Below are 13,790 nucleotides of genomic sequence, written 5' to 3'. Positions count from 1 at the left end.
TGGCTTTTCATTGTGTGTACTGTCATTATCAGCGGCACCTCGTCCTGCTTCTTGTTAACACAGTGGCTACATAAACAGACAGTTCACGGAGCGGCCGTGCCGCAGAGTGTTTACTGTTAGCGGTTACACCTGCAAGCGCACACACGGCGTGAGGTTATGTGTGTCAACAGGAACATCGTAAACGGGAGACGACGTACTGTTTATCTAACAGGTCTGTCAAACGTGTCACTCCAACTGAACGCTCTCTCTGAAGGAAAAGAGACTTAAAAGTCCCCCCCTAAAAAAGTTAATATGTTTATATGGACATAAAAACACACTGCATTTATCTGGTATGATTTCATGTATTTTTTTCTATCACAAAAAATATCGCAGAACAAAAAATTATCGCAATGTCACTTTTTTCTAATATCGTGCAGCCCTACTATAAAATATGTTTAAATTGTGATTATAAGTGTTAAATTACAGTTTGTCAAAGTGCTAGATCTCAGTTTGGTTCTCTTTGGCGGCATTTATAGTGTTAGACGGTAGTTACAGGAGCACACTTCGACGTCTACAGTTGGCTCCCTATGTTGCGGTTGTAAATGGTAAATGGACCGTACTCATATAGCGCTTTTTCTAGTCTTTGCAGCCACTCAAAGCTGCTTTTACACTACATGTCACATTCACCCATTCACACACACATTCACACACTGATAGCAAAGGCTGCAACGTAAAAAGCCCAACTGTCAATCAGTTATCACATTCATACCCGTTGGCTATGCCACCGGGAGCAATTTGGGGTTCAGTGTCTTGCCCAAGGACACTTCGACATGTAGCCTGAGGGAGCTGGGGATCGAACCTCCGACCTTCTGATTGAAAGACGACCGACTCTCCCTCTGAGCCCCAGCCACCACAGCCTCGCTGACGGTCGCTAGTGTTAACGTTGGGTTTATAAATGCTAAATAGGGGAGTAAAAGTTTTGTTAATTTAAAGATATGTAGGTTCATAAATGTAATAAAATTCCTATAACAGGAAGTAGGTGTTCTTTTGGTGAAGGTACATTTGGATTCATGGAGCGTGGGTGGGAAGAAAGTGACTTTTCCTCAAGACGACTTAACAAAGGTTAAATGGTTAAAATGTCCCCACAATCATTTATGTTATTATCAACAATAACACATGTAATGTATTAAACACTTTTTGCATACTAAAAGATGATTTTAAGGCTGAAACATAATTGAAAATGGCTTTCTGAAAGTAAATCTCGACCAATCAGAAGCCTCCACACAAATGAACCTCGCGTCATGTTGACAGACAGCGTTACTTTATTCTTCCAGCCGCTTCACCTTAATGAAATTATAATCTGAGCGCTGAATCACTCGCTCAAGTACCCAAAGCTCTCCTTTCTGAGTCAGAGCCATCTGTTAAATGAAGCAGCACATATTTGCTCTCTATTAAGTTAAGCATCAGTGATCATCAGAGGGGGCAGGCTGAATTAACCTTCCTATTACCTTGAAGCTAACTCCTTTTATAGCGCACTATTTCAACACGGGAGGGGTCGCTTCCACTTCCTGGTTTGTATCTTACACATGGAATCGACCTCTGTCACCTTCTCTTGTTATTATTATATGTATTATTTATTAATCCACATTTTAATTACACAAGTCTTGATCAAACAAGTAAGCATTCATGATTAATTCAATAAAACAAACAGGAGCGTCACACTTACAAAAGCCAAATGTTAAGCACTAAAAAATAGTTAATACTTAATTTATTTACTTAAATAATGTCTCTATTATTTATTTAGCTCCATAGACAAGACTCAGACTTATGATTATGATCACAAAAGAGCCTAAGACGGAGACCAGACTGTGTCATTGTGTTAAGGAAGCGGGACCTCTGCCACTCGCTGAGGCTCGATTTTAAGGAACCCATTGCAGTCGCCTTTTTTTATCAATCAACTGAAGCTTCTCAGGCGATTGATAACGAGCAAAACAATCTAATCAGATGAGTACGCAGAAACCTAAAACATGCAGGAAGGTCGTCAGATAGATGTCACCAAGTCTGGAGTTTTTCATCTAAGCTTGAGACACCTGTCAATCAAGCACACACTCTCCGAAACATAAAACTTTGAAGCTGCTCTAATCAACTCATTCACAGTTTACATTTGAACATTTCCAGCCCCACAGTTGTCCTTTGCTTCGAGAAGTCTGTCAGCGTCATAGTTTTGGTTTTTGGCCAACAGCTTTAGTGCTTTGGAACAATGTCAAAGCCCGCATTAGCCGGCGCTTCTGATGTGTGCAGCTGTTTTTATTGGAAAACTATGACAAACCAATATAACACTTTAGGTGTTAGCGACTAGCTAAAGAACAGGGTTGAGCAATTAGCAGCTAAACGGACAGATATTCCCCTTCACTTCATTCATCCACAACCATATCAACATGCTGCACAACGTGTGTGTTTCTGACTTTGTGCAAGAACGCAAGAATGTCCTTCACTTTGAGCTGTTTTAACAGGTACATTTCCTCCAATGGGGGATCGATAAACTCAGACCTGCCAACACTCCCGATTTGGGCGGGAGTCTCCCTCATTTTAACCCACGCTCCCGCTTTACTCCCGATTTGTAACTTCTCCTGATTATCTCCCTATTTCACACTGATACCAATCAAACCGGTGTTCCTCAACCTCTACGTAGGATATGTGTCATAAGACCTGGCAACCCAACTGGAGGCAGCGGCAAGCATGCTCAAACCACTCTACCTGGCGTGCGTATGCGTCACTCCTCACTACCTCTCTACCGCTTAGCTTGCTGCTGAAAATGGACGAAAAGAAGAAAAAATATGCCTCAAAATTTTACCCGAATTAGTGTTAGAAATTCCCCTTTATTGCCCCTAGCTGCACTGATACATACCATGCATTTTGTAAGGTGTGTAGAACGGACTTTAGCGTAGAGCACGTGGGAAATATGATGTTAGCAAGCATGCTAACTGTGCCATTCACAAGCTAAACTTTAAGGCACAGAGGGGATCCTGCAGCATTGGCACGTTTATTATTATTATGTGCGGTCGATACCCCGGATAATCTCCCTCTTTTTCACACCCTAATGGTGGCAGGTATGATAAAGTCTATCTTATCTTAGAAGTCGGTGAAAACTAAAAGGATCCGAATGGATGCGAATATTGCTCAAAGTCTAATGTGTAAAACCAGGAACTGCTTCATCACATGTTTAACAATATAAACTTTAGTTTACAGCTGGTTTTGCTGCCCCCATGTGGCCAAAACAACAATGTTTGAGCTTTAATGTTCGCTGCTTTTTCTGAGTGCGCAGCTTTCCTTAAGACATGCAATTAAGAATGAAAACATTTGGCTTTAGGAGCATAAATTGTAGATAAAATGTTGCGTTTATAGTGAAGAAGTATTAAATTGGCTTTAGTATCATAAAAAGTATGTGCTAAGTCGTCATTAAAGGAGCTGTATCTGGAGGGTTTTCAGCACCAGCTTCTGCATTTACTGCATGCATATAACGCTCTGTTAACTCCCTCACAGTCTGTTCTTAATAAGGGCTCCAGTGAAGTGACCCTGCTTTGTGATGCACTGATCCGATACGGCAAATTGGTATCAGGGCCAATACTGACCTTATTAAGCGGTTAGCGAATCAGCCTTTGGTAATGTTTGTAGAAGATGAGTTGCTTCCACGATAGATCGGATCAGCCGTGGTCAGATAAGAGAAAGCGATGGAAAGAATGGCCCCAAAGATGGAAGAGGGAAGCCGTAGAATCATTTTGTAATTTGTCGACCCGGGTCAGAGGATCCGGCGGGGAATGCTCTGGCACCTGCTCACAGAGACGAGTCAGGAAAAGGAGGCTGAAATGAGGTGAAGAAGCGTACAGATGGCGGGATAGCCGAATAGGGAGCATGGCGGTTTGAAGTGATCGCATTTTGATCTGATGAAAGACGAGGTTTTGGAGGGTTATGTGTTAAAGTGCACGCCACTTTGGGGAGAGCAGATTAGCAGGGAGATTACCTTTCCTCTCCCTGAGCGCTTGTTGTAAACTCCACGGCTGTTCAGGTGCGGCAGAAATACATACACTCCTCCCCGCTGCAGCTTACGTGGAATAAATCATAAAACAATTTAAATAGGCAAAAAGGCAACTTCTTTTTATGTCCTTTTTACAAATCCAGTTGTACTGTACTGTCAAATATTCAAAAAGTAGTGCCTTATGAATAACTCTTCTTCTCTTCTTCTTCGTCCTGCTGCAGATGTTTGATGGATAAAGGCTTCGTGAGGATCGGGAAGTGGTTCTTCAAGCCGCATGAACTGGAAGAAAAGGCTCTGGGCAACAGGTGAGAAGAGCTTTGAACACACACACACACACCCACACACACACCTCAGACACCTGAGAAATCTTCAGCATGTTTTATGTCTCCCGAGGTTTCATGTCTCCATCCATGTGTGTGACCAAGTGTGTGTGTGTGTGTCAGAGTGTGACACAGCCGGGCGGCGCGGAGGCTTTCATGTGATTCAGCGTTTGTCGACTCTTCTCTCCTCGATGTTCCAGCTGCTGCTCGTGGTGTGAGACTGTTAAAAAGCAGGACAGTGAATGAATGGTGGTGAGAGGTGAGAGCCGATCCGAGCTCTCACAGCTCTCTGTGTGTGTGTGTGTGTGTGTGTGTGTCACGCTGGGTAACTGTGCAGGCAGTGTGGGAGACAGACTGAAAGCGAGTAAAAAAGAGGGGTGGGTGTGATGACAGCAGCTCAACTTGTTGCTTCGGTTATTGAAGTTCCCTCTCACAGCTCGGTCTGCCCACTTTCAGCTGCTCCTGCTGGTGACGATGCTACATTCCTTACATCGCTAACATAGCCGCGCTGAAATGCTAACGATTCAAGTCAGCTCTTAAGAATCCACTTAGCTGCCAAATGGCTCACATCGTTTAGTAGCGCTGCCCACGAAAAGTCGAAGATTCATCAGACTCCGTCTTTTTTTGTTGTTGCATCATTTTACACACAGTAATGCAGGAGAGAAGCATGGCAGGCTGTGTGTGTTACAAAACAAGCCTTTAAATGTGGTTTTACTAGGAGCCGAATTATCTACAGAGGTCCCATTTTCCCCAAAAGAAACTGATCCAGTAATGAAAACAGGAAAACACACTCAATAAGGCAGGTTCAGGTTAAAATGAGTGTTTTTTCTGTGCTCTTCAGTGGACAGGACTTTGAGCTGGTTTTATGATTCCTTCAGTGATGATTGCTTATAAAGTTTTTAACAGAAGCCGAATTCTCCGCAGAGGTCTATTCCTCTCTAAAACAAAAGGACCTGGTAATTAAACCAGTAAAAACACTGAATAAAGCTGTTTCATGTTAAAATCTGTGTTTTTTCAGTGCTCTTTGGTGGACAGGACCATCAGCTGGTTTTATGGTCAGGATTTCTTCAGTGATCATTGTTTATGACATTTTTAACTTGAGCCGAATTATCCACAAAAGTTTATTACTCTCTAAAACAAAAGGAACAGGTAATTAAAAGTAGTAAAAACACTGAATAAAGCAGTTTCACGTTAAAATCTGTGTTTTTTCAGTGCTCTTCGGTGGACAGGACCATCAGCTGGTGTTCAGCTGGTGTTTTAGGGTCAGGATTTCTTCAGGGATCATTGTTTATGACATTTTTAACTTGAGCCGAATTATCCGCAAAGGTTTATTACTCTCTAAAAGTAAAGGAACAGGTAATTAAATGTAGTAAAAACACTGAATAAAGTAGTTTGATGTTAAATTAAATGTTTCTCTTATGCTCTTTGGCAGACAGGAGGTCATGAGCTGCCACTAGCTTGTTTCTTAGTGCTCAGCTAGCCAGGATACCTTCATTGTTTCATGTTTGCAAGGTTTTTATTGAGAGATTAATTATCTGCTACAATAATATATATATATATATATATATATAAAAAATATATAGCTGTTAAAAAATCTTTGACTCTCTGATGTTCTTCAGTGGGGCTTCAGGGCCCAGGAGCTGCTGCTTACTTTAACACACCTGCTGTCTAAAACCCCTCATTTGGCTGAGTGATGTACATTTTTAAAAAGATGGTTAAATGACTTGAAACACTAAGGAAGTAGTTAGCAAGAAAATGATGTAATGTCCAGGTAAAACATGACACTCATGGAAGCTGATATAGGAGTTAAAAAACTTATATTTAATCAGGTACAGCCCTACCTTAAATCTACTTATATTTACTTTGTAGTTTTTGAACTGTAGAGCTACAAATGTTTTCGGTTTATTGTCCTTCAAATCTGTCGCAAATGAAGCTCTGCACAGGAAACCCTTGCTTTACAAAGTTGCTGACACATGTGCAGTCTGCTGCGATGTGATGTAGCAAACTGAGGTTGAGCTGTTCGGAGCAGCGGGTGAAAGTCGCTCGGTGAGCCACACTGCGTGACATCTCGGGAGAGAGAGAGAGAGGGAGTGTCTCTTGTGTTGCAAAGAGAGAAACTGTGAGGAGGAAGCCCTGAGTGACTGTGCAAGTTTTTACCTGAAAGTCGTCATGGAAACATTTACTGCAGAAGGACGTGTTAAACTGAGGTGTGAAGTGTTTCGTTACTGGATGTTACTCTAGTTTTGCTTTCTACTGCTTACAGGCCTGTTACTTTAGCTTCAATGATTTTGATGGGAATTCATGATTTGAAATGAGTTGTTCTTTATTTTATTTGTAGTAAAGAAGTTGATTCAGTGCTCCAAACTTTCCCAAAGTCTTTGTTAACATCTGAACTTCTACTTGAGCAAAGAACGTGCGTACTTTTGCAACCCCTGGTCATAAATTGTAGGAAAAAATCAGAATAAATATAACGAAACATAATGAATGCAGATGCCTCCGTACAGGGAACAAGAAGATTGATGAGAGTGGAGAGTATGTGAATCAGGCGTTATGGCCTTCACAGTCTGCAAAACTCCTCCTAAATGAGCTCTTATGGGAGATTTAAGGGACGTGCAGAATAAATAAGGAGGAGCATTGAAACTGTAGCAGTGGCTCATACTCAACATCTACAATTAAAGGAGAAATTCGCCCCTGGAAAGTTCCGGCAATAAGCTCCGTAATCCAAACAGCTAAAATCATACTCCGAGGTAAAGTTAACACACCAGTCAGGGAAAAGTTAAAGGAGCAGTTCGCCCCAGGAAAAAGCCACTGTCAGTCAAAGCTTGTGTTCTCTGTAAGCGATAGAAGCAATAATATTTGAAATTGGCGCCATAGCTGTGGAGAAACAAACAGCTCGTGGTTTGGCCCATTCTACATTCCTACAACACCCAGCGTGCATTGCGCCCCTCCCTCTGAAAGGAACGGCCCAGCGAGAGACACTGAAGTGAAATTATACCATTTACGCTGCAGGCAATGGCTCAGAGCGGTACAGAATCCGACGACGAGTATATACCCGTGGACCGTCTAAAAAAAATCTTCTGTCTGCAGTCTACATTTCAAACCTGATGACTTTGAACGAGACATGACATCGCAGGCGGGCGTCCTAGATTGAGGAAGTGTAGTTTAGCGAGCTCCCTGGCCTCCACCTTGGTTTTCCAGGGCCCATTGGAGAAGCGAATAGCTTCTACCCTAATAGCATTAGCTCCCCATGATAGCATGATAGGACCGAGGTTGAAAATCGGTGAACTGGCCCTTTAAACAAACCATCCAAGCTTGTACATTCATTCTCTGTATACATGGTTATGACATCACTGGCCACATAAGGAGACCCCAGTTCTAACCCTGATGATGATATTTAGTTGTGACATATTTTATAGACTCTCTGTGCAGCTCTGTGTGCATTCATTGGGTTTAATATCCTGTTTGACAAGTCGATCATTAAAGGGGAATTCCTGTTTTTTTCTTTATGGGCTTGACTCCTCACATGTTTCCATAATCGAAGCCTGTAAAGCTCTTTTCACACGTGCACTCCTGACAAATTCCAGAAAATGTAAAGACAGCCTGCCCCTGAATGTTCCGGAGTTGCTCTTTCACACCCGTCCCTGCAGTCCCTGGCAATTGGCGAACAATTCGAGCATCAGCCACCCCAGTTAGAAGGTCCCGAGTCTCTTCCTGTCTCCAATTTCCCCTACTTCTTGCAAACTTTTGACTAGGAGGCTGGCAAGAAAAATTGCGCATGAAGTCTGGATAAAAGATTTGCGTTCACACATTCACCCCACCTGGACAATGTCGGGGAAATGTTCACGAGTGCAGTGTATGTGTGAAAGGGGCTTGTCTAGGAGTCATTTTAGAAACCTTAACATATAAAAATAGGTAGAAAATGAACTGAAACAATATTACAAACATATGTATTTAACTTAACTCTCCTGTGCCCTGGCTGTGCGTGTCTGCACACAAACACATTCAGACATCCTGAAATCACGCTCTGTGTTTGACTGAGCGCAGAGATTTACGTGCGTGCGTGTGCCTCTTTAGTGCGTCGTGTAATTCCTCCACACTTTGACAGCTCTATATTAACATGTTGTCAGATGGTACGCCCCCTGCTGAGCCGACGCTGACTTCTTCTTCTTCTTCTTCTGTGGGTGAATTATTGAACATCCTGGAAGGAGAGAGAGAGAGAGACGGAGGGAGAAATACTCTTAGTATGTAGACACAAAGAAATTGTATTTAAATGTCTGCACGTTTGCTTCCACTGCTAGCTTCCAGCACACATGCCTCTACACACACACACACACACACACACACACACACACACACACACACCCCTTGTTCCCAGAATAGCATTGTTGCCCCACAATTGACAGTGTGAGCCGTACGAGCCCCTGCGGATCTCTGTCCAGCCGTGTTTCCCCGCCACAAGGGAGCATTGCTCAGTTAGGCACACACTGACCTCCTGCCTCAGCTGTAACCAGCTCCTTTGTCTCCCCCTCACTCCCACACTTTGCCAACAGGGGGCGCTTTGGTGCGAAAACATCCGTGCCGTGCCCCCTTACACCGCCGTGCCAACTCCTGAGCCTTGGCGCTGCCGCCTTTGTCAGGCTTATCTGGTGTTTATCTCGTGTGTGTCCCGGGGGCACGGCGAGGATTGGCACATCCAGGACACATCCAAACCGCCCTCCTCCTCCCTCCTCCCTCCTCCCTCCCTCCTGCACCCCCCGCCGACTCCTCTCTCAGCACAACGTTGGTGCTCTCTTTGTGTCTGAATGGGAGGATAGCAGCACTCTGGGTTGGTAACGGATTGCATCAGACGCTGAGGGGAAAGAGAGAGAGAGAAAGAGAGTTGCGGAGAAGAAGAGGCAGGAGAAAAGGAGAGAGGACGAGCAGGGAGGAGGAGGGGAGGGGAAGGAGGGGGAGCTCAGCGTGTGAGGAGGGGAGGTGGGGATCAGAGAAGGTGGGGGGTCGTAAATTAATCATCACTATAGACGGCTGAATGGATGTATTAGAGTCTCTCTCCCGCTCATTACTTGGTACAGTACACACTATGTTTGCTCATGCAGGTGCTTTTATTTGCAGTAATGGACACACACACGTGTCATATAAAGGTTCCTTTTTAACAGTGTAACACAGACGCAGCCCTCTGGTACCTGAAACACAAACTACTTCTAAAATATCACAGGAATCCTCACCTGACCTCTCCTCTCCTCCTCTCCTCCCTCTCCTCCGGGACCAGTGACAGTGAAGTATTAGCCGTCTCCTAGGCAACAAACATTTGGTGTTAGTCCACATCACAAGGTCAAACAATGTACAGGGAAAAAAAACACCCGTGTTTCTTTACCAACACTGCAACTACCGGGCAGACATCACATCACTTATGTGTTGGTATCAGTAAAACAGATATATAATGGATACAGAGGTTTCCATAATGTAAAGAAAATCTTCAATTAAGTTAAGTTTCATCATAAAAATCTAAAATATATAACAAAATACGGCCAGCTGACCTACTTTTAGTCATTTCAGCATATTTGGTTAAATCTTCGCTGTGGTGCTTTCAGGGGCTTCGAGAAATATTTGAACTCCCAGCTGCAATTCAGACTCATCCAGCCTTTGTTCCTCATCTTCGCTCAGAACAACGTGATACTCTTCTCTTCTGTTGTTAAACTGGTTCATTCTTTTTTTTAGGAAAACAGAAATTAAGACCTTTAATTCTTACATAAATACTTTACAGGGATATTAAAAAGTAAGTTTAATTTATTAGAATCCACAAAGATAATGAGCATACATCTGTACAGAGAGTGAAGGCGGCTGTGGCTCAGTGGTAGAGTCAGTCGTCTCTCAAACAGAAGGTTGGGGGGTCGATCCCTGACTGCTACAGTCACTCACTGGACCCCAAATTGAATGTGTGCATAGATCCTGATTGGAGATTGGTGTCAGTGTGACATGTCGTGTGGCAGCAGAAAATATCTGTATTAGTTCAGTCCATTTACCACTGAAAAGGTGGCTGACATTTACCCCCTGAGGGGCTAACTGATAGATGAAACTTGCAGACAGATGGTTGGGTTAAATGACTTACTGACTGAATTAGTGGTTGTCTGACTAAATTACTGTGTGACCTGCTAATAAAGACCATCATACAAGTTTAAGGGTTCAGATTTAAAGGATTTCAAAGATTGTTTTCCTGCAAGTTAAAAGAGGAAATCTTGATAAGTTGATTTTTTGTAATTAGCTTTTCAATACTTGAGTCAGTGAATAAGTTATTAGCATTAAGGAGAAGACGTGCCACTCACTGTTTCTGTTACTATTTATTACTTTTTGATAATCAGCTGCTTCTGCAAAATGAAGTAAACTTAATTCAAACTTAAATTTGTTGATATTTCCTGTGTTTTCAAAATTATATATAAAATGTATTAAAAAAAAATCTTTTATTTTATTTAGTTTTTTCTCAAGTATACAACCCACAATGACAGTACAAAGACACGTGCTTCAAAAATACATTAACAGAAAATAACATTAAGATGTAACAATTATGTTATATGAAAAAATAATGATAAATAAAAACAAATAAATACAAATAATAATTGAGAGATAGGTCAACTTTAACCACAGTAGAACCACATGAGTGTGGTGAAGACGGAGACGATCATACAGACGATCATTCAGTCATGTGACATGGGAAGTTCTCCGTGCAGCTGATTAAAGGTTCCCATATTTTCATGCTACCTCATTCTCTGACTCGTGCAGATCAATAAAAAGCTATAATGTGTTTAGGTGAGGGGCCCTTTCAGAATAAAAGATTTTATTTTTAGAAGATCCAGCTCTAAGCTGCTATTAAATAATGTCACTAAAATGTGTTGCAGAAAAGAATCCCAATACAAACCATTACACCTCTTTCTCAGTCATTGATTAATTTGACTGTTACTATAATTGTATGCACGATCCATCAGCCATAAAAAGGCTTTTATTGAGAGGCCAGTGGACAGTGTGCTGTATGAAAGCCAGCAGCTCCTGGCTGTGCAGTGACTCACTGATTGACTACTTGCATAGAGAGCCGTAAAAACATGCACGGTTGAATGAGACGGCTGTTCTGTCATCTGATGTGTTTGACAAGTTTTTTATTACACTTTAAAGTTCATTCATGATGAAACTTTTAAATGTTTGGATTACTCATCTGTGTGTGTATTTTCTCCTCTGAATCGTGTTGTTCTGCGTGTTTCTTGGAGGCCTCCCTGGAGACGGACGCATTTCTAATATTAACTACTGAGAGAGAGAGAGAGAGAGAGAGTGAACGAGAGGGGAAAAATGCAGAGATCAATAGAGAGGACGGTGATGCATCGCAGGACGCCTTCGGTTGCTCACACTCGTGTTCTTATAGAGATTTCACGACTTCCTTTTTGGCCTAATTTGCGTGGGAATCGCGCACCGACCACCGACTTTGACGTCATTTTCGGCTCTCTTTCAGGACTTTCAAGAAAACTAATTTCCTTCACAATAAGCTGACATTTCTCCTCGCACGTCCCGCGCTCATAAAAAAGCCAAAAGAATCTGCTTCATCATGTCATCTTCGTCTCATCCTGAGTCCGTATAAACAGTTCGAGCACAAACACCGGCTAAAGCCACCCACTTGGGGCTCCTGAATAATACATCAAGCTGACTGCATCCCCCCCTTTACGCTTGTGTTAATCATGTGTGCACGCAGAAACACACACAAACACACATACATCTGTAAAGGCCTGGGAGTATTCTGCATGTGCGATGGAGTTGAAGGATTTGCGTGTATAGAATAAAACGTACTGGAAGGACTTGTGTATACATGCTGCTCACAAGAGCTTACAAGAGTGTAAACATCCTCGGAGCACCAGTGTCTATACACTCAGAGTGTGTGGGAGGGTGAGGCAGCAAGGAGGATGGAGATAAGTCATAGTAGTGCTGGAGAAGAGGGAATATAAGGTGCAGATTTGGGAGATTAATCCCTCAGATTGGAGGGAAAATATGAGTGCAGTTAATGATATCTAAACAGTTATCACATCATGGGATTAAGATGCAGATAAGAGTGAAAAAAAAAGCTTCTTTCTCTCCATCTGCTTTAATCTAATCTCTTCTATTCTTTGTCCCGCTGAGTTCCACATAAAAGCATTCAGAAAAACATCATAATTGTTTCTCCTGCACACGCAGGTGCACGCACGCGTGTGTCAACTCCACGATGCACGTCGGACATGAAGCAGCTCTCCTGCTGGCCGCCTGCTGCTGCTGCGACGGGATACAAAGACACATGTTGTCATACGAGCCCCAACGTAGCTCCTTTTTCGCGTGTGTCTGCTCCGGTAATTGCGTGTGCATCTGCGTCTCCCTGCGTGCACATTTGCATACAAACGATAGCCCGCTGTTAACGCTGTCATATAAGCTCAGGCAGACACACACATGTACAGTGTGTGTGTGTGTGTGTGTGCGTGTGTTCTCCGCCTCTACATCCCCTGATTGATTTCACCATAAAATTGTGCTCAGTAGCCACCCATTAAAACTCTGATCTCATCGATATGTGTGCAGCGATTGCAGTGCGTGGCGCTGAATTATTCACCTCCTCCTCTTCCTCTCGCACTCGTTCTGCTCTCACTCCTCATCTTTCCTTCCTTGTCCTCCTAATTTCCTCTCCGTCCTTCTATTTTCCCTTCATTTATGCCCTTAATTTTTCTACCTTTATTGCGCCCGTTCTGTCTCTATCTTTCTTTCCTCTCTCCTCTCACTCTTCTTCTTCTTCTTCTCATCACCCCTCCTCCTCCTCCTCTCCGTCTCCTCTCTCTATCTCTCTCCAGTACTGTCAGCCCTGAGGCGAGTCTCAGCCATCACTCCTCTTCATTTATTAATACCTGTACTCATGCAGCCCAGGCAGCACACACAGCTGCCTCACATCCCTGTCCACTCTCTTCACACACACACACACACACACACACACACGCACACTCACAGGCTTTGCCGACTGCACAAATGTCCCCGAGGATGCACGGAGCCCAGTGTGTCCACACACTCACACCCGCTTACTGTGCAGAAAAATGCCCTTTGTAAAAGGACAGGGAGCATCAATCTCCCGGCTGCGTCAGCCTGCAGTTTGATGCTCTTTTTGTACTTCTGCTTTCGCCTCACTCGCATTTAATTGCACTTTATTGCCGCTGTAATAGATATGAGGTCATAATTGTTACGCGTGAGTCATTAGTCGACTGATTGCTTTTATTATTGATCAAATGTGAGTGAATTTCCTGCTGAGTTTTCCCACTGAAATGTCTGAAATAATTTCCCCACGCTGCCTCTTTTTTAAGGCTTTTTCTTTGTAATTTTCTTCATGAATAAGTCAACAGAAAATCTGGTGAACAAGCTTTCACTAACAGACACGAACTCCAGCTGAACTATCAAAAGAATCAAGCCGC

The 13,790-nt window shown here is 43.0% G+C and overlaps 1 protein-coding gene across 5 annotated transcripts in view; it reads left to right on the top strand.

The window, feature by feature from the left end:
* LOC138601930 (mediator of RNA polymerase II transcription subunit 13-like) overlaps positions 1-13,790 on the top strand; it is an 88,094-nt gene that overhangs the window by 53,963 nt on the left and 20,341 nt on the right. For all 5 annotated transcript variants that reach the window (XM_069673251.1, XM_069673249.1, XM_069673250.1 and 2 more), the window contains exon 4: positions 4,237-4,320. In XM_069673251.1, coding sequence (XP_069529352.1) covers positions 4,237-4,320 — 84 coding nt within the window. The remainder of the gene's footprint in view (positions 1-4,236; positions 4,321-13,790) is intronic.

Source organism: Semicossyphus pulcher, unplaced genomic scaffold (genome assembly GCF_022749685.1).
Source record: "Semicossyphus pulcher isolate SPU_LCO1_2020_fin unplaced genomic scaffold, fSemPul1.0.p SCAF_22, whole genome shotgun sequence".
Lineage (NCBI taxonomy): Eukaryota > Metazoa > Chordata > Actinopteri > Labriformes > Labridae > Semicossyphus > Semicossyphus pulcher.
This window is presented reverse-complemented; position numbering and strand designations above follow the sequence as displayed.